Here is a 19,004-nt window from a genome sequence, read left to right as displayed (position 1 = left end):
GCAGAACAGAGGTCACTGGTGATTTACAAGTGCAGTTCCAGCTGCTGGTGGATGTGGTGCACCAAGGGGTAGATGTGGTGGGAGCAGCCTGCCCAAGTACCAACAATAAGGAGGACTGTTTTCTTTAGATCATTTAAAAACAATAATAAAACTAATTCTGCTGGTTGGGGTTGGGGGAATGTAAACAGATTTGTAAACTGGGTTCTGGGAAGATTGAAAGGAAAGAAATTGGAGTGAGCAAGGATGTTGAACTTCTTCAAGGAATTTCGTTGTAAAGAGGAGAGAGATGGGTAGGAAAGGAAAATCAAGAGAGGTTTTACTTATTTATTTATGTTTAAGATGAAAAAATGGCAACATGTTTGTAGGCTGATGGAAATGATCTAGTAGAGAAGAAAATGTGATGATGCAGGAGAAAGAAGGGAGACGTGCTGGGGCAATGCCCTGGAAGAGGCTGGAGGAGGGGCAGTCAGTGCTGGGACAGGACTGGGCCTTGCTAGGAGACAGCCTGGCCATCCCAAATAAGAGGATGGAGGGCAGCGTCTCTGGGCACCGATGCCAGCACATGGGTAGATGTGGCACTGGGAACAGGGTGGAATTTCTCTTTTGATTGCTTCAATTTCCTCAATTGAAATGGGAAACAAAGATCTGATAGATGGAGGAGGGAGTGTTGGAGGATTGACGAGAGTGCTCCAAAAAGGGGCTGAACTTGGGTCCTTGGGGCCAGTGGGAATTTGCAATTCCAATTCCAAATTCTGGCTCCTCCTAAATGCAGCACCCAGATGCTGGGGAAAAGGTGAAAGGACAAGAGGTTCCTGGGGTTGGTGCCAGAGAGAAAGGTGGTGCACAGACACTACTCGCCTGAATGCCCCATTGGAGCCGTAGTATTTCTCGTGGCTGTTGGGAGCACACTTGTGGGCTGCATTGCTGTCGCCGCCGCACAGAGCACAGAAACTGGACTCTGGATCAGACCCAGGGGCACAGCTTTGACTGAAGAATTCATCTGTGCAGGAGGAAACAGGAGGTCAGCTCTTCCCGCCTGTGTTAGCAAGAAAGCCTCAGGTTTTTGTCCCTAGAATTGCCTGATGATGTAAAGGCACATTCAGGTATCTGGTACCATATTATTCAAAATAGGAACCTATGAAAAATTGTTTTAAGTTGCAGCTGGAGCAAAGTGAAGGGGGACTAGCTGAAGTTGGGGCAAGGGTCTGTGAGTCCACAAAAGTCCACCCTGTCCTGGCACAGGAAGAGCAGGAATAGATTTAATCCTAAGAGTGGACAAAATTGGAAAACATGTCCCACTGTTTTCCGACCTCTGCTGCCCTGCCTTCTTTACAGGGTCTGCCATCATGACTCCAAGTCCAAGAAGGGGCCCGAGAGGCCCAGGCACCAAGCCCTATGCTGGGCTCCAGGGCACCACAGTGAGGACCTACCCTCCTGAACCCAAGTCTAGGAGGCAGCAGTCATAACCCAAGCAATCACACAGTGAATTTGTTTCTCCCCTTGCTCTGGGGGGAAAATATGATCCCACAGGCCACAGATAAAGGAACCCCGTGCAGACCTGGGAATCAGAAAGAAGCCTCAAGTCGAGAGATGAAGAATGAATAGGAATTACCCAAGCAAAGGGCAAAGGAGGCAGCATCTGCAGAGGCCTAGGGCAGAGTTTGGGGGTGAGGGGCAAACTGCCTAGAGAGCTTAATGGAGGCCACTGGGGCTGGACCATCCACAGCAAGAGTGAGTAGGGAGGGGCAAAGATCCAGACCACATGTGACCTTCTACACTTTGGTGTAGATTTTGTTCTTTATTGTTAGAGCAATAGGGAGCTTCCGAAGGGCTTTAGCCAGGACATAATCAGATCTGCTCTTTTCAAAGAACGGTCTGGCAACAGGGTGCATGAAATCGAGGGCAGATGTGGGTGCATGCAGCAGGCTACTGCAGTGGTCAAGGGGATGAGGGCAGCTTGGACTAGAGTAGCACAGCGGGGGGGAGGGAGGTGGAGAGGAGAGAAGCTGACATCACTAGTGATGGATGGGTGTGTGGAGGATGGCAGCTCCCAGGTTCCCAGCTGGGACAAGTGGATGGACTGTGAGGTCCTCCACCAAGCTAGGCAGCTCAGGGGCAGGACCAGGCTCGACAGAGATGATGTATTCCATTTGGGGCATGTTGGGCTTAATGTGCTTTTGAGATATCTAAGCAGATAATGTCAAAGAGACAGTTCATATATACTGGTCTGGAGGTCAAGGAGAGATCTGTGCTGGGGACAAAAACTTGATAGTATCAACATATAGACATAATATTAATAGCAGCAAACATTTATCTAGTGCTTGCTATGTGCCTAACTCCCTACATACAATATTTGTTTAGATGGCAGTCAAGGCTGTAGGCATGGGTTTGGGGGGTGGGGTGGGGGTTGCTTTCAGCAACTCAAACATTTATTAACCAGGTTGGGAAAGGGGGACTTTGAAGGGGTAGGAGAAACACCAAGCTAGTGTGTGTCCACAAAAGCCAGGAGATAAGTGTTTTAGGGTGATCTAAAGAAAGAGAGGTCATGTAGAAGAGGACTGGAGCATGCCCTTCCAGTTAAGCAACAGGTAGGTCATGCAGCCTTGACCAGAGTTCGTGGTGTGGAATGATGCAGAAAGCCAGAAGACAGGGAGTGGGTGGGAGATGAGTGGCTCAGGCCAGGCTTTTAATAAGCCTGGGAGTAAAGGGGCAGAGAAAGAAGACAGGAGCTGGAGGAGAATGTTGGGAGAGGGGGATTTGTAAAAATGGAAGACACTGGCTGTGTTTACCTGTTGAAAGAAACTGTTGGATATACCAGAGGGAGAAGTACTGACTGAGGGTATGAGGCTCTGCAGAGGGGAACAAGGGAGGGGCCCACACCCGATTACTGGTAGAGGGATTGGCTGGGCTGTGGAGGAAGGCTGAGCAGATACAGCTATCAGGAGGCCACAGCTTTGGCGTTGGAATGTCAAGGGGTGGGGCGGGGACCCTTTCTGGCGGTTTCAATTGCCTATTGCAGGTGCAGATGAGATCATCTGCTGAGAAAAGGTGGTAGATGGGTGTGGGGTGGGGGTGTGTGGACAGTTAGAACATTGGGATAATTATTGGGAAGTGCAGGGATGTGGAGCAGAGAAGCAGTGGGAGCGCTCCTGAGTGCTGAGGCCAGCACCTGGGGCATTTCCAGTGGAAGGAATTGTTCCACCCCGGGACATTTCCAGCCATGCTCAGCTGCTCAGGTGCAGAGGGAGAAGAGAGCAGGTAGTGGGGTTCACACAGGGCTGGGATGTGTCAGGTGGCTGGGGAAAGCAGGGGAGCAGGAGCCTTTTAGGTATAGCAAGAATGTTGCTAAAATGACTAATACTGGAACCTAAGAAACATGAAGATGAAAGTGAAAGTTAAAGCACTTAAGGACCTCCTGGTGTAAGGTTTTCAATTTTAAAAAGCAGCCAGTTTGTTTGGGAAAATAATGCACACACACCCACTCTTGCTTTGCAACCCCGGGCCTGTTCCCTGAGCCAGCTGGGCGACATAAAGACCTTTCCCCAAGGTCTGCCCTTTGGGCCAAGCCTCTTCCTTGGAGGCAAGGAGGTAAGGAGAAAGGGGAGGACTTCCTTAGGGACATGTGAAGTTCACCCACAATGTCTGTCCAGCCCCTTATGCCACCCCTTGCTATTCATTGAACTGAATTTGTCCCTTACACAGACACAGGCCCAAGGAAGGGGCTGCCACACCACCTCCCAGAACACACTTACCAAATGTGCAGGACCCCGTTTGGTTGTATATCAGGCCCATGGGGATGTTCCAGCCCGCAGAAGTGCCAACTGCGGTGTGGCAGGACTTCTTGCCTCGCAGAGAGTTCCAGGTGAGGTCGGCATCTGATTTCTTAACCACTGCCACAGCGTAGTGGCCTTGCAACAGAGATACCGAGATCAATTTCAACAGCTCCAGGGCCCTCCTAGAGCTGTTGCAGCTAGCCCCTGCCTGCCACTCTCTCCAGGGAGGGGGAATCAGTTGAATCCCTTACCTCACTCTAGCAGAAGCCCCTGCAAATAACTGTCATTATTAGTACTGGGCCAAACAGAATGACACTCTTGCTCCCGATGTGTTTACATACAAACATTCACAAGTATTTACACACTCACTTCCTACTTCTTCAACTGAATCCTGCTGTACATTCTTTTCTGCGAGTTACTTGAACCTTTTTAAAGATCTACTGTGGACCTTTTTGATTCAGTAGAAATCAATATAGCTCTCTCATGCTATTTATTGGTTGACTCTAAGTTATGTTCCACTGTGTGGAAGAACGTATTTTATAATCCCCCTACTGGTGGGCATTTACATTGTGACCCATTTTCCCCTAAATCTTTGTACATATGAGTGTGCTTCTGTTTAAATATTTCTATTGAATAGAAGTCCAAAAGAAAGATCTTTAATGACTTCTTTTATAAGGTTAAGTCTCCGATTTTCTAGGTTCACAATAACATTTTCTAATAATGATAATTTAATTTCTCATCCCCAAATATTAAATATATGTATCTTAAATATATATATTTTTTTAACTTACTGCATTCATTTCCAAAATAATGCCAAATATATTTGGTGGGAGTGGGCCTTCTTGTCTTGTTCCTGATTCTAATGGGAGCACCATTGATATTTCATGGATTCCTATCCCAAAATTGTGTAACTGAATTGTGCTTATTGAGTATGGCCTAAACGGCTGAATTTATAATAAGATTAGAATTATAGCCCTGGCTGGTTTGGCTCACTGGATGGAGCATCGGCCTGCGGACAGAAGGGTCCCAGGTTTGATTCTGATCAAGGGCATGTGCCTTGGTTGCGGGCACGTCCCCGGTGCAGGGTATGCAGGAGGCGGCTGATCGATGCCTCTCTCTCATCGATGTTTCTGGCTCTCTATCCCTCTCTCTTCCTCTCTGTAAAAAATCAATAAAATATATTTTTAAAAAAAGATTAGAATTACAAATCTGCAGAATTAGAAGAGAATGTGTGATGGAAGAAGACTTGACTTGGGGTGGTGAACACACAATACAATATACAGATGACGTATTATAGAATTATACACAAAACAGTGGCCCCATCTTTGGAGTCCGACTCGGTAGATGTGGGGTGGGGTCCAAGAATTTTCATTTCTAATAAGTTCTCAGGTGAGGCTGATGCATCCGGTCCAGGTACTACACTAGATGCTTTAGCTAATGCCCAAGATCAGTACTTCACAGACAGATACAGACCCTCTCTGCCTATGTGGAGACACAGATGGGAGAACCTGCTCTCCTATTCTAAAAACGAGATTGGCTCCCCTGCTATTCAAATCCAGCTGGCTAAAAGCTAAGAGTGATCTCATTTTCCTCCTCGTCTTCATTAACAACAAGCCCCAGTGCAGACCTTCGTGCAGAGGTGACAAGGAGCAGTGTGGTTGGTCAGGAGGGGCCCAGGGTTCCAGTCAGGCCACCTCTTCTCAAGCCCAGGTGCAGCCACTTCCTGGCTGTGTGGCCCTGAGCCTCACTTTCCCATCTACATAATATGGGACAATGATGCCCACATACTAGAGGATTGCTGAGGAAAGCAAACAGGAATAGTGCAAGCAGGAGACCTGTCAACTGTAGAGTACCCTATGAATAGTCATTATTATTATTACAGCTTCAGGATAGATTTGCTCTTTAACAAGTAACTGTGGTGTCATCTTCTCCTTTATTTTTGTTACAACTCTAGTAACTTTTGTTTATTTTTAAGGTTTTCCTCACCCGAGGGGATAGAGGCTGATGGGACAGAGGAGGGAGGGGACAGAAGTTGATGGGACAGAGAAGGGAGGCAACAGGTTGAATGGAGATAGGCTGATAGGACAGAGGAGGAAGGGGTCAGAGGCTGATGGGACTGAGGTTGATGGCAATGAGGAGATAGGGGACAGAGGGTCATGGGACAGTGGAGTGAGGAGTCAGAAGCTGAAGGGACAGAAGAGGAGTGAGGGGATAGAGGTTGAAGGGACTTGAGGTGGGATGGGACAGAGGCTGATCAGAAAGTGGAAGGAGGAGACAGAAGCTGATGGGAGAGAAGAGGGAGGGGACAGAGTCTGATGGGACAGAGGAGGTAGGAGAGAGATGATGATGGGACAGAGGAGGGAGGGGACAAAGGCTGATGGGACAGAGGAGGGAGTGGACACTGGATAATGGGACAGAGAAAGGGAGGGTACAGAGGCAGATGGGACAGAGGATGATGGGACATAGGTAGGAGCGCACAGAGGCTGATGGAACAGCGGAGGAGGAAGGGGATAGTGCAACCGTAGGCATACTATTGGCTGCGCGCCGGATACGGCCCCGTGAAATGAATAAAACTATTGAAAAAAAAGACCGTACCCTTTTATGTAATGATGTTTACTTTGAATTTATATTAGTTCACACAAACACTCCATCCATGCTTTTGTTCCGGCCCTCTGGTCCAGTTTAAGAACCCATTGTGGCCCTCGAGTCAGAAAGTTTGCCCACCCCTGATCTAGGCACATGTGGCTCAGCCCCTTCTTTCATTATTGAGGATAATGGGGAGAAGGTGGCTTAGAGCTTCTCACCTCAGAATGTTTTCCTCGGCCCTCAGCCATGGGCTGAGCCAGCCGACCTGTTCTCCTGAATTAGTGGGCAACTCTAACTCAAGGGCATTTTGGCAAACACTGCAGCCAACTCTACACCATGCCCTCCCATATCGCTATTCTCAGTAATGAAGGTGCTATTTTTACCTCTTTTTGCCTAAATCTTACATCTATGTCTTAATTGGTCCAGACATTCTGAAAACTGGATGTTATCGACTAGCTTCCTACATTCAGCAATAGTTATTATCTCAACAATGAACCAAATTATTTCCTTATCTCTAAGTCCATGGCCCAGAGGGAATAAAACAGCCAGCGACACTTCCCTCCACTTACTGTAGTTCTCTGCCAGGACAGGGACCAGACCGCACTTGCCCGCCGTGTAGATAAATCCTCCGTCTAAGCTCATGGCATCAGCGTCTCCTTTCTGAGGTTAGGAAATAAATCAGTGGCACAACAGTGAGCTTGTTATCCTGTCTCACTGACCCTCAGAGGTCTCCAACTCACTGGCTTCATGTCACATGTCCTTGTGATTAACCAAATCATGGACCACCCAGAGCTTCTGCCACGTAAACACACTTTTAGAAAACTGGACCTGCATTTGGCCCGTTAACCCAGGAGAAAGAGCCCAACCCAGGTCAGGCTCCCCGGCCTCTCCTGAGATCCATGCCCTCATAGTGCTTTCACTATACCACGATCGCTCAACAAGCCACATGCCAGACTCAGTGACTGCACTTAACTGCTTCTATGGAACACGTTTTCTTTTGTATGGCAGAGTTCAGTTCTGGTCCCATAACTCTGTTGGCAGTGTACTTAGAGCTCTGGCACAGCAAAGATTTCAGTACATAATTAATTTCTCTACTTAAATAATTCGTTACAGGCATACCTCAGAGATACTGTGTTTTAGTTCCAGATCACTACAATAAATCAAATATTGCAATAAAGCAAGTCACACGAATTTTTTGGTTTCCCTCTGCATATAAAAGTTATGTTTACATTATACTATAGTCTATTAAGTGTGAAGCACATCATTTCTAAAAAAATAATGCACATACCTTAATTTAAAAATACTTTATTGCTAAAATAAATACTATCATCTAAGCCAGTGATGGCATTTTTTTTTTCGCCATCACTGATCTAAGCCTTCAGCAAGCCTTAATCTTGCCTTTTAAAAAAAAATCTAGTATCTACAAAGTGCAATAAAGCAAAGCACAATAAAATGAGGTATTCCTGTAATAATTAATGTATAGTTTTAATTGATAAATTTTTCCAACAGAGCATAAAATGCACACTTACAGATAAGGTCATTAGAAAGAAATAGACACACACATACTCTTTGCTTTTGACCTGCTAACTGCCTTTCTAGAAATCTGTAAAAAAAAATCTACTTAAGACAGTAGTAACTCTAGAAGGAAAAACTTGCCAAGCCCCTATATGTGTCAGGACCTTTTCTAAACACTTTGCAGTGGTTATTTCATATATTCCTCATAAAATCCAATTAGGTAGGTTGTATAATTTTCCCTCATTAATACATTAGTAAACTAAAGCAGAGAGGGGTTAAATAATTTGTCCAATAGATGGTCACCAGGACGTAAACTTAGGTAGTTGAATGCCTTAACTTTTGCTCATAACCACTATATCACACAGTCTCTGGGATCTGACTACTCCAAGGGATACACCCCTAAATACTGTTCTACACACATTATTTCATCTATAAAATGGGCGAAGCGCCTACCTTATAGGCTTATCATGAGGATTGAATGAGTTAGTGCAAGTTAAGAGGTCATAAATATTAGCTGTCATTAGTATTAAAGGCATACTCAGAAATACTGATGACTAAAGAATAAAAAATCTTCATTCCCATATCTATAATAGCAAAAGGTCTGGAGATAATTCAAATATAGATATTTAGAAGTTAGTTAAATAAATTGAGGCAGAAATGCTTGGTAGAATATTATGCAGCAATTAAAACATTTTAAATGAATACTTCATTACCTTAGAAAGTGCACCAACTATGCTCAAAAATTTAAGTAATTACAACAATAGCTAATATTTATTTATATGCCAGGTAATGTTATGAGCAATCAAATTAATTTAATCCTTATCATTGACAAAGTTAGGAGGCTGTAGAAATTGCAAGATCTTAATCTTATGGGTTGGTCCCAGGTAAATTTACCAAAATTAGGATCTTCTTTCCTAAGTAAGACTGTATGTCTCCAAAGTTTGTCAATTTTTCAGTCCTTTATCATTTTTTTTTCTAATCACAAAAGTATTATCTGTTCATAGAGAAACAGAAATGAGCTTCATAACTCAAAAGTTATGTGGTAATTATTTCTGAGTTATGAAGTTGTGAATGATATTATTTATTTTTCATTTCTCTTCCAACATGTAATATTTTTATCACCAGAAAAAAATTAAACATTCAACTAAAGGACTGAAAGGGTTGATTTGCTTTCACAATCCACAAGGGCCTTGACCACGCCCTGGGATGTTATCCCACTTCCCACAGGTCCTAGGCAGGACACCATTCAGAGCTCCTTGGTCACCAGAGCTGAGCACCAAATGAGTTTGAGCCTTGGGAATGCTCTTTGTTTTTGCCCAGCCCTGAGCAGGGGTCCATGGGGTAGAGTGGGATGGGGCTTTGGAGAGTGGGAAAAATGCAACACAACAGTTGCATCTCAGCCTCGCGGCTGATGGGATGGTGTCTGGGAAGTCTCCGCAGAAAGGCAACATGTGTGGGTGTCTGAACTCAGCTGTGGAGGCAGGGCCTTCCTTACCACAATGGCAGCGATGCAGTCCTCAGTGGTCTTCTTCGTGGTGCACTCTAAGATGCCACCACTCTTGAGAGTCCAGTCGCTACACTTGGCACTCTCATGGTGGCCCACTGCGCACCACTTCACCGTCTCTGAGCCTTTCCCACCTAGGACAAGTAGAGAAGAGCCAGGGATCCAAAGGAAGCTCCAAGATGGGTTTGGGAGTTTAGTGCCACCAGCTACAGAGTGGCTGCCCAATGAGGTCCTCATCGACATCAGCAGAGTCACATGCCCATATCACCACTCACTCCTGCCTATCACCCCCCGGAGAAATGAGAACTCAGTTCTCAGAAAGAGCAGTGAAGGCAGAACAACCCTAACATCCCTCCTGACCTCACCTTCTCAGGCCTCACCTCCCCAGGGAAGGCCTCTGAGCCATCTCTTACAGGACTGGGTTCTCCCATCCAGGGAGCGCTCCCCGGGGGGTAGTCATGTGTTCTGCTCTGGGTGGGCCTGCTTGCTCTCCTGTTGCCCAGTCTTTGCTCACCACGGTATGCCCACGTCTAACACAGTGGCTTTGTAGATGCTCAATAACTACTGGTTGACTAAATAGAGGGGGCTTGGGGAGAGAGAAGGAAGGAAGAAATGGACCATAGGAATTTGGAGGAAGGCAGGAGCTGGATTAAAACCCTCTAAAATTCTAGTTCTCCTGAAGGTGGCAGAGGCCATGTTCCTACTTCAGGTTAGGATGGGTTATTTACCCTGTCAAATACTAGTAGACCTGTTGTTGGGTGGGGCAACTCTGGTTAATACAAAGAAGCCAGACCATCATTAAGTCAAGTGGTCCATAATCTAAAGGTAAGTTAGGTCTTCTCCCCAGCACAACAGAAACTCCCCTCATTAAAACCCAGTGTAGTTGGTACTCCCCTGAGCTCTGCAGGCCAGTGAAGGCTGGGTCAGGTGAGGCCTGCGGATTCCAGGAAAGCCTCTATGACCCCCACCCTGCCCACTGCCCTGCCAGGACTGTACACACCTCCCCTTAGAGACCGAATGGCAGCTAAATGTTCATATCCCAGGTACAGCATGGCATCCATCTTAGGTGGGACTTTTAAAAACCCATGGGCGGCATCTGTAAACAGCAGGTCCTTCTTGTAAGAAGAACCAAAGAGCTGGAAGTCTGCTGACGTGTCTTTTCCAAAATATTCCTGTTAGAAGGACAAACAAGACAGTGAAGGAGGGAAGCTGGCAGAGAGAAGCAAAGGGAAAACAAACCCCAACCATTTAAGAACAGAAGGGAAAAAAGAATGAGTGCCTGAGAGAGAAGACAGGGCCCAAGGCCCTCAGAAGTCCCTGGGGCTCATGGGGTTCTCAGGTCTCCCTCCATGGAATGCTTTACTCATATCCCAGCTTGTTTGCCTTGTGCAGACTCCGGGAAACTGCAGGGACTGCCCCTCAGATCTGTACAAAGGGGTTTGGGGTCGTCGTGTGCCGGGCAACTGCCCCTCTCCAATGCCGTGTTCCCGTGGGCAGTCAGTGAAGGCTGCCGCGGTCCTGGCCGCCTGATTCTCCAAGTGGCTCCGGTGCTCTTCATCCTGAGTAGCTGGGGATCCAGCACTCTGCCATCGAGGCTGGAGGTCAGGAGTCCTGGGCCCGCCCCCCACCACTGAGGATCTCAAGCAGTCCTTTCCTGCTTCAGACAAAAACAAAGGGCCCTTTACCTGTGACTCCCAGTGACTGGCCCAAAGCTGTTCCTGGCTGTACCTGACAGCAGCACCTACTCACACACTCTGTCCAGTGTCTGGCTGCTTTTTGTTTTGCAGTGGCTCTGCATCAACTGTCACCCACTGCTTTCTCTGGCAAACCTCGTACTTCCTTGGGGTGCACAGAGCTTATTCCCTGGGGTCCCAGAACCTTCCCAGATGCATCCTGCAAATCAGTCCTTCTGTCCTCCGGAAAGTACATAATCCATGTCCCCAAGGTTGTGCCATCCCACCTCCTGATAATTTGTATGTGTCCACATTTCTCTGTGAGCAACTCAAGGGGCAGGTCTTTGTCTAGTTCATTTCTGAACCTCCAGTGCTGAGCAGAGAGCGCCAGCAGGGATGGGTGATGAATGATGGCTGGCTGGGAGAGAATGCCACCAACGCAGGACAGAGAGGAATGCTCGTGGAGGGTTACTGCGCCTAAGGGAAGTCAGGAGGGCAGGGTCACATGGCAATAAGATAACAGGGGGGACACCTGTATCCACTTAGGACGAAAAGAACACACTGGGGCAATGAGGAACTTCTGCAGAGTCTTTGGCCCACCAGGTCGGCGATGCCAGGCGAGGGTTTTATGGCCTCTGCTGCCTATAACATATACAGACTGAGTGGCTTGTCAGTGAAGAGGAGGATGTGTGGTGTGGTTCCTGCCGTGATCCACAGGACTGCCAGAGTGGCAATAAGAGAGTAAAGGAAGGTGCCCCGAATCCAAGCAGCGACTCGTAAGCAGGAAGGAGGACAGGGGATTTGGTACCTGGGCCTGGTTGAGAAGCTCCCAGATCAAGTCCTCCTTGCCGCCCACACTTCGGGCCACGACAGCATGGGAAGGGATGCTGGCCAGGTGGCACTCCTCATATTGGTCTACTGGCTTCCGGGTGTTGTCCCTGCAGAGGAGCTCATACTGGTCCCTGTCAGCCTGGCGTGCAAGGTTCTCTGGGGGAAGAAAGCCCAAAGGAGCCACCAGACTGCAGGCAGAGACATCCGCTGTGGTCCCCCTTTCTCACTGAAACACAAACTACCTGACCTTGTTGAAATAACCTTCTAGGCCCAAGATGGAGCCGCTCCTGCCCAGGATGCCACGTCAACAAACCAAAACTTAGGTAACTTTCATGTCCCTGTAATGTTCTGCGTGATCAGAAGCCCATTATCCAGCCAGTCCTCACTGCCAACCCAACTCTGGGCTCTCTGCTTCTTTCTTTGTTCCTTCTCAGCCCAAACAAGGTTGAGAGTGTAGCCCCAGCCAATGAGATGTTTCCTATGTGTCTCTTCCTTGTTCTTTATTCTTTGTCCTGTAAAAGCTTCCTGCTTTCCTCCCCATTTTGCAGTTCTCCACATGGAGCCTGCCCACTTCTTGAAGTGTTAATAATGTTTGTTTATATCACCAAAACTGTCTTCTTCAATCATTCTTTTAACAACCCTAAGTAAGAGGACTGAAAGAGAATCTTTTCCAAATACATTTTCTACAGATGAGGAACCTGAGGCCTCGGGAGAAGAGATGATTGGGGAGACAGGGCTGGGAGGCATGCTTGGCCTAGAGCCCTCCCACTGCCCCTGTCCCTATGGCTCTGCTAATATGAAAGGTGACAGCAGATGTTTACTGAGCACTCACAGCACACCAAACACCATGCTGAAGTAGCCCATGCTCTTTGTCACTTAATCCTCATAGCAGCTGAAGAAGGCCGGTGATGTGATTATCCCACTCTTATTTTTTTTTTAAATACATTTTTATTTATTTCAGAGTAAGGAAGAGGGAGAGAGAGAAACATCAATGATGAGAATATCATTGATCGGCTGCCTCCTGCACACCCCTACCCCCTTGGAGACTGCAACCTGGGCATGCGCCCTTAACCGGGCTTGAACCTGGGACCCTTCAGTCCTCAGGCCAACTCTCTATCCACTGAGCCAAACTGGCTAGGGCAACTATCCCATTCTAGAGAAAAGGAAATAGCCTCAGAGAGTTGAGGGAACTCATCAAACTTGCTAATCTGAAGCTGACATGTGGCCATGCTAGGATAATCCTGGTCTCCCCCTAAAGACAGAGCCCACCAGAGAAAGGTGGTGGGGCAGGTGAGGGAGGGACAGGAGCCGAGGAAGCTGGGAAGGGCATTCTATAGCTACAGAGAAGGACCAGAAAGCCTTGTAAGGAAACAAGCTCTTTGGTTCTCCTCGTCTAGCTATTGGAAGGTGTTCTGGTTTGAACTGTGCGCCCCCTGCCCAGATTCACATGTTAACGTCCTGATCCCCAGGACCTCAGAATGTGACCTTATTTAGAAATAGAGTCATTGCAGATGTAATTAAGAGGCAGTCATACTGGAGTGGGTAGGCCCTACTCCTATTATGACTGGTGCCCTTACCAAAAGAGGAAAATTTGGACACCGACAGACATGGAGAGACAGAGATTGGGATAATGTAGTACAGGCCGAGGAACACCAAAGACTGTCAGCAAACTACTGGAAACTAGAAGAAAGGCATGGGACAGATTTCCCCTCACAGCCTCAGAAGGAGCCAACCCTGCCAACATGCTGGTCTTGGACTTTTGCCTTTAGAACTATGAGACAATGAATTTCTGTTGCTTAAGGTACTTTGTTATGGCAGCCCTGTGAAACTCAGACAGAAGGCCTTTGTGGTTGATAAATCTCCTATCAAAAGAGAAGGAAGTTGGGCTGGTATGGCTCAGTGGTTGAGCATTGACCCATGAAGCAGGAGGTCATGGTTCCATTCCCAGTCAGGGCCATGCCCAACTTGCAGGCTTGATCCCCAGGAGGGGGTGTGCAGGAGGCAGCCGATCCATGATTCTCTCTCATCATTAATGTTTCTATCTCTTTCTCCCTCTCCCTTATTCTCTCTGAAATCAATTAAAACATTTTTTTAAAAGAGAGAGAGAAGGAATACAATTAGAGTTCTTATGAATGTTACCATTTTAATTAGGTATGTCATAAAATACATTTTAAATATATTAACATTTTTAAATGATTTAGTAATGTTAGAATTAAATTAAAAGACTCAATATGACCTAATAGTTTCAGAAAGAAATAACTTTTCCACCTCAGTCACTCACCACCCACACTCATTTTCATCCCTAAAGCCCAGTGGACAATCTCTCATAAACTTCTACTTTTAATAAGGGGTCTTGTATAATAGCAGACAAGTGGCTTTCAGCAAAGATAATCGGATGGTCTAGGACAGTGATGGCGAACCTTTTGAGCTTGGCATGTCAGCATTTTGAAAAACCCTAACTTAACTCTGGCACCGTGTCACATATAGAAATTTTTTGATATTTGCAACCATAGGAAAACAAAGACTTATATTTTTGATATTTATTTTATATATTTAAATGCCATTTAACAAAGAAAAATCAACCAAAACAAATGAGTTCGCGTGTCACCTCTGACACACGTGTCATAGGTTCACCATCACTGGTCTAGGATAACCTGTCGTTTTCAGAAAGTGAGGATGTTTTAAACACTTTAGGGTGAGTGTTAGAAGGTGCTGCCCTCTGACATAATTGTGGTAACTTGAGCAACCAGAGGATATAACAGTGACAATTATTTGGAACAACTTGATCCTGGGAGATGAAACCCCTAGATGATCCCACTGATTAAAATCACTGATAAGCCAAAACCGGTTTGGCTCAGTGGATAGAGCGTCGGCCTGTGGACTGAAAGGTCCCAGGTTCGATTCCGGTCAAGGGCATGTACCTGGGTTGCGGGCACATCCCCAGTGGGAGATGTGCAGGAGGCAGCTGATCAATGTTTCTCTCTCATCGATGTTTCTGACTCTCTATCTCTCTCCCTTCCTCTCTGTGAAAAATCAATAAAATATATTTTTTTAAAAATCACTGATAATAAGACATGCGTCACTTACCAAAATGCTAACAAACCAGGTCAATGTGTACTAATGAGGAGACAGTGAATTGTGAATGGCTGAACAAGAGAACAAAACATGGGAAACTCCTATTTCGTGTTAGAGAAACACTAGGTTATGAGGAGCAAAGGCCCATGCAGAAAGCAAGCCCTTAAAATTTTCCTTGAGGTAGCAGACATTAATCTTAAAATGAATGTAGCACCATGAATATATACTTGGTTTTAAACTTCGTGAGTGATACAAGTGTGTTCTATAGCTGAAAGAAATTCAATCGGTTATAAAAGCCAAAGTCTGAACCCTCATCTTGTCTGAAAACTTTTTTGTTATTTGTTTGTTTCTGATAAATTACCCAAAACCCTGAAAAGGTATTTGTTTGTTTGTTTAAATATAGAAACAAAGAAGAAATTATTGTCCATAGTAATAATGCTTTTGCAATAGACTTATTATATGTGTGCTAATACGTTCTGAAATCATTATGGTAGTGTGGGTTTTGCTGCAGATATTTGAGCATTTGGGAGCCATTTGTAGTGAGGCATTCAGAAGAACGTGATTAAATTTGAAATTGGCATTTCAGTGACTGGGATAATTTGATTATTGAAACTCATTTTGTTTTACTAGTTAAGCAATGTTTAAATATTCAGAAAATCTGTTTAGTAGAGTTATAGACTGAACAAATTGAGCACTTAAAGAATGTACAAATAACAAATATGTGTTTTATACAGAAACCCTCCTATTTCATTAAGATCTTGTCACCACCCATCTCTAGATGTAGGAAAACTTTGAGGCAAAATCAGTTCCCCTGGCCAGGGTGCGATGCACATAATTCCTCTTCCGCCCAGCACTTACCTGACACAGTCATATGTCTCATGAAGCCCACATCCCCCGCTCCATCCTGCAGACACCTGAGGAACAGGACAGCTGCAGTCAGGGCACTCTCCAGGACAGGGCCTTGCCCTCCCCGTGCAGACCCTCTGAGGTTCTGCCCCGGCCACAGGCTCACAGAGCTGTGCCATTTCCCAGACTTCCATCTGCCCTCACAGAGGCGATAGCCCTGTGTGAGGGGCATCTGAACCCACACAGCCAAGCCGAGGGCTGAGGCAGGTAGAGCCCTGTAGCCACATCCCAGGCAACTCTGGGGAGGGATGGTGTGAAAGTAGGACCCTCACCTTTCTCTTCAAAAGCAGCCAAAAGCAATAGATTTTTTAAAAATAAAGGTTTAAAGCTTTTTACATGTAGGATCAAAACTCTGGATAGCCTTGGAACCCCAGCCAGGTTTTGAGTGGTAGCCATGGAGTAGGGAGACGTGCCTTCACAGGGCTGAGAGGGAGGTGAGGAGAGGCAGGCACATGTGTCCCAGTCACAGGGAGATGTTCAGGCAGAAAGAAGCAAACTGGGAGATCCTGGCCTTTAATCAGATGGGAGCCCAAGCCTGTGTCTGTGGATCCCAGAGTCCCAGAGTCAGGTCTATCCCCTCCACCCTCCAGGAGGGCCCAGGAGGGTAACATAGACAGACCCCAGACTCTAGGAGACGAGAGGGGCTCCCATACAAAAGACTGCCCCTCAGGATGGTTAGGAGGCACTCAGAACCTGGGTTTCACACTGCCCCTCTAGGGCAGTGGTTCTCAACCTTCTGGCCTTTTAAATACAGTTCCTCATGTTGTGACCCAACCATAAAATTATTTTCGTTGCTACTTCATAACTGTAATGTTGCTACTCTTATGAATCATAATGTAAATATCTGATATGCAGGATGGTCTTAAGCGACCCCTGTGAAAGGGTTATTCCACTGCCAAAGGGGTCGCGATCCACAGGTTGAGAACCGCTGCTCTACGGGGTCTGGGGCAGCCCTGCCTAATGAATCCCTGTGCTTTCGTTTCACCATCTTCAGAGAAGGGGGGAGGAACAGGGAGTCTCACTCACTTGAAGGCACCCGAGTAGCCAAAGTACGGTTCATGGTGGGAGGAGGCACACTTGTCTTTCCCTTTCCCAGCACACAGCTGACACAGTTTGGGGAAGGCTGTCGCATCCGCACCGGGGACACAGCTGGCCGCGAAGAAATTGGCCACTGCTGCTCAAGACAGAGATGTGGAATATGAGCCAACCTGCCAAAGACAATTCCAAAGGGGAACCCAGGCTCCTGAGTGACCAGAGAGTGACCAGAACAAACCCAGCATACCAGGCCCAGCTTGCCTGTATGTGTGTTCACTGGTCAAGATCAAGGTTTCCAAGATGGGACATGTTAACAACTATTCGCCCACCGCCCTCCCGAAGGCCCAGGCCTATGCCTGCCTCCAACCAAGGCCTGTCTTAAGTCACTGTCAGCCCCCTCTACTTTATCACACTGGAACAGCTCAGAGATAAGTCTTCCCTGGAAGTCATGTCCAGGAGATGACAGACCCACCTGGACAGGTGCATGCCAGGCTCATGGCCAGCAGATGGCCACCAGAGAATCCTCCAGCAGGAGGGGAAACACAGAAAGGAAGTGGGCAATAGGCCCCACTGACTTTAGTCCTGCCTGAACCCTCTGTTGGGCCTGATGCCCTTTCCCACCCACTCTTCCAGGCAGCCTCTACTGAGGTATCAGGAGCTCAGAGAAGAAAAGACTCAACCGAACCCTCCCAAGGGCTGCCAGTGTTGCAGACCCAACGAGTTTAAAGCTGGTTAACCTCCCCCCACCACCCCAAAAATCATCACACGTGACCACCTGATCATGTCTGAGTGACCTCAGGGTGGCCTTTATGGCACCTAAAGAAGGGACGTCTGCCCGAGGGCACACAGTCTCCTGCCTGCTTACCTTTCTGAAGAGATTCCTGTGGCTCAGGCAATTGAGAATAGAGTGTGCCCATGGGGATGTTCCACCCAGCGGACCTGCCAAGGCCTGTGTGGCAGGACTTCTTGCCTCGAAGCTCATTCAGCTGGAAGCCGCTGCCCTTCTTCACCACGGCCACAGCATAATAGCTGGTTTGTGGATCTACAGAGACATGTGAATGGAAGACCCACAACCTGGGCCTCAGGGAAACATTGCTCATCACTGCTGGGCTCCTGACTAGGGAAGGGGACCCCACAAGCCACACTTAAGTTGGGTTGGGTCCTAAAGAGGGAGAGATCAGAATAACCTCCCTAGGTTTGCAGGGAAGAAAAGGACCAGAGTGGGGACATTCGTATAACCCTACCGGCAAACACTGGCCAGAAGGCCACAGGCACATGATTTTTCCTACCCTGGCCCTGCAGGTTGTCTGCCTACATATATCAACCCAAGCCTACCTGCAAACCAGAGGTCACATTCCTGACTCTAAGTATTTCCTGGCACCTAGGGACAGTCAGGTTACTATCAGAGTGTGTGCTCCAGTGTGGTCTCTCCTCTGAGTGAAGCACCTGTGGTTCATGGAGGACTCTCTATATAGCTCTAAACTGGAATGATTGAGGTAAGGCTATACCAGTGATGGCGAACCTATGACACGCGTGTCAGAGGTGACACGTGAACTCATTTTTTTTGGTTGATTTTTCTTTGTTAAATGGCATTTAAATATATAAAATACATATCAAAAATATAAGTCTTGCCCTGACCAGTTTGGCTCAGTGGATAGAGTGTCAGCCTAGGGACTGGAGGGACACACCGAGCTCAAAAGGTTCGCCGTCACTGGGCTGTACACTGCCTGCTCTGTTTCTCCAGGGAGCACATTTCCTGGCCCGGGAGGTCGGTGCCAGCAGCATCAGTCCTCAGCCAGCCCAAAGCCACAGAGGCCTTGAGTTCTGCCTGTGGGGGCTTACAGGGCACCACATTGCCCACTCATTCCTCCAATACCTGCCTAAATAAGACAAGAGTCTACCGGGAGAGAACAAGGGTCTATCAGGAGAGAACAACAGCCACAAACCCTCTCCCGGGTCCCCAGGGAGAACTCACTCTCTTTTGACCCGTAGTACTCTGCCACTACAGGTTTCAGGTTGAAGGGGGCAAGGCCTGCGTCGAACACCAAACCTGCATCCAATGTCACAGCATCTGCTTTGCTTTCCTGAAAAGGCACAAACAGGACA

At 47.1% G+C, this 19,004-nt stretch overlaps 1 protein-coding gene across 1 annotated transcript in view; it reads right to left on the bottom strand.

Annotated features, from left to right (window-relative positions):
- The window catches only part of LOC102773334 (inhibitor of carbonic anhydrase), a 39,562-nt gene that overhangs the window by 13,517 nt on the left and 7,041 nt on the right, over positions 1–19,004 (bottom strand). Inside the window, exons 3-12 of the mRNA XM_015561371.1 lie at positions 18,874–18,982; positions 17,764–17,940; positions 16,890–17,037; positions 15,816–15,871; positions 11,860–12,038; positions 10,379–10,550; positions 9,370–9,512; positions 6,929–7,019; positions 4,128–4,181; positions 3,753–3,920 (exon numbers count right to left, since the gene is read on the bottom strand). Of these exons, the coding sequence (XP_015416857.1) occupies positions 3,753–3,920; positions 4,128–4,181; positions 6,929–7,019; positions 9,370–9,512; positions 10,379–10,550; positions 11,860–12,038; positions 15,816–15,871; positions 16,890–17,037; positions 17,764–17,940; positions 18,874–18,982 (1,297 nt within the window). The remainder of the gene's footprint in view (positions 1–3,752; positions 3,921–4,127; positions 4,182–6,928; positions 7,020–9,369; positions 9,513–10,378; positions 10,551–11,859; positions 12,039–15,815; positions 15,872–16,889; positions 17,038–17,763; positions 17,941–18,873; positions 18,983–19,004) is intronic.

The sequence above is a fragment of the Myotis davidii genome, unplaced genomic scaffold (assembly GCF_000327345.1).
Source record: "Myotis davidii unplaced genomic scaffold, ASM32734v1 scaffold415, whole genome shotgun sequence".
In the NCBI taxonomy this organism is placed as follows: Eukaryota; Metazoa; Chordata; class Mammalia; order Chiroptera; family Vespertilionidae; genus Myotis; species Myotis davidii.
The sequence above is the reverse complement of the archived record's forward strand: the minus strand, read 5'-3'. Positions and strand labels throughout refer to the sequence as shown.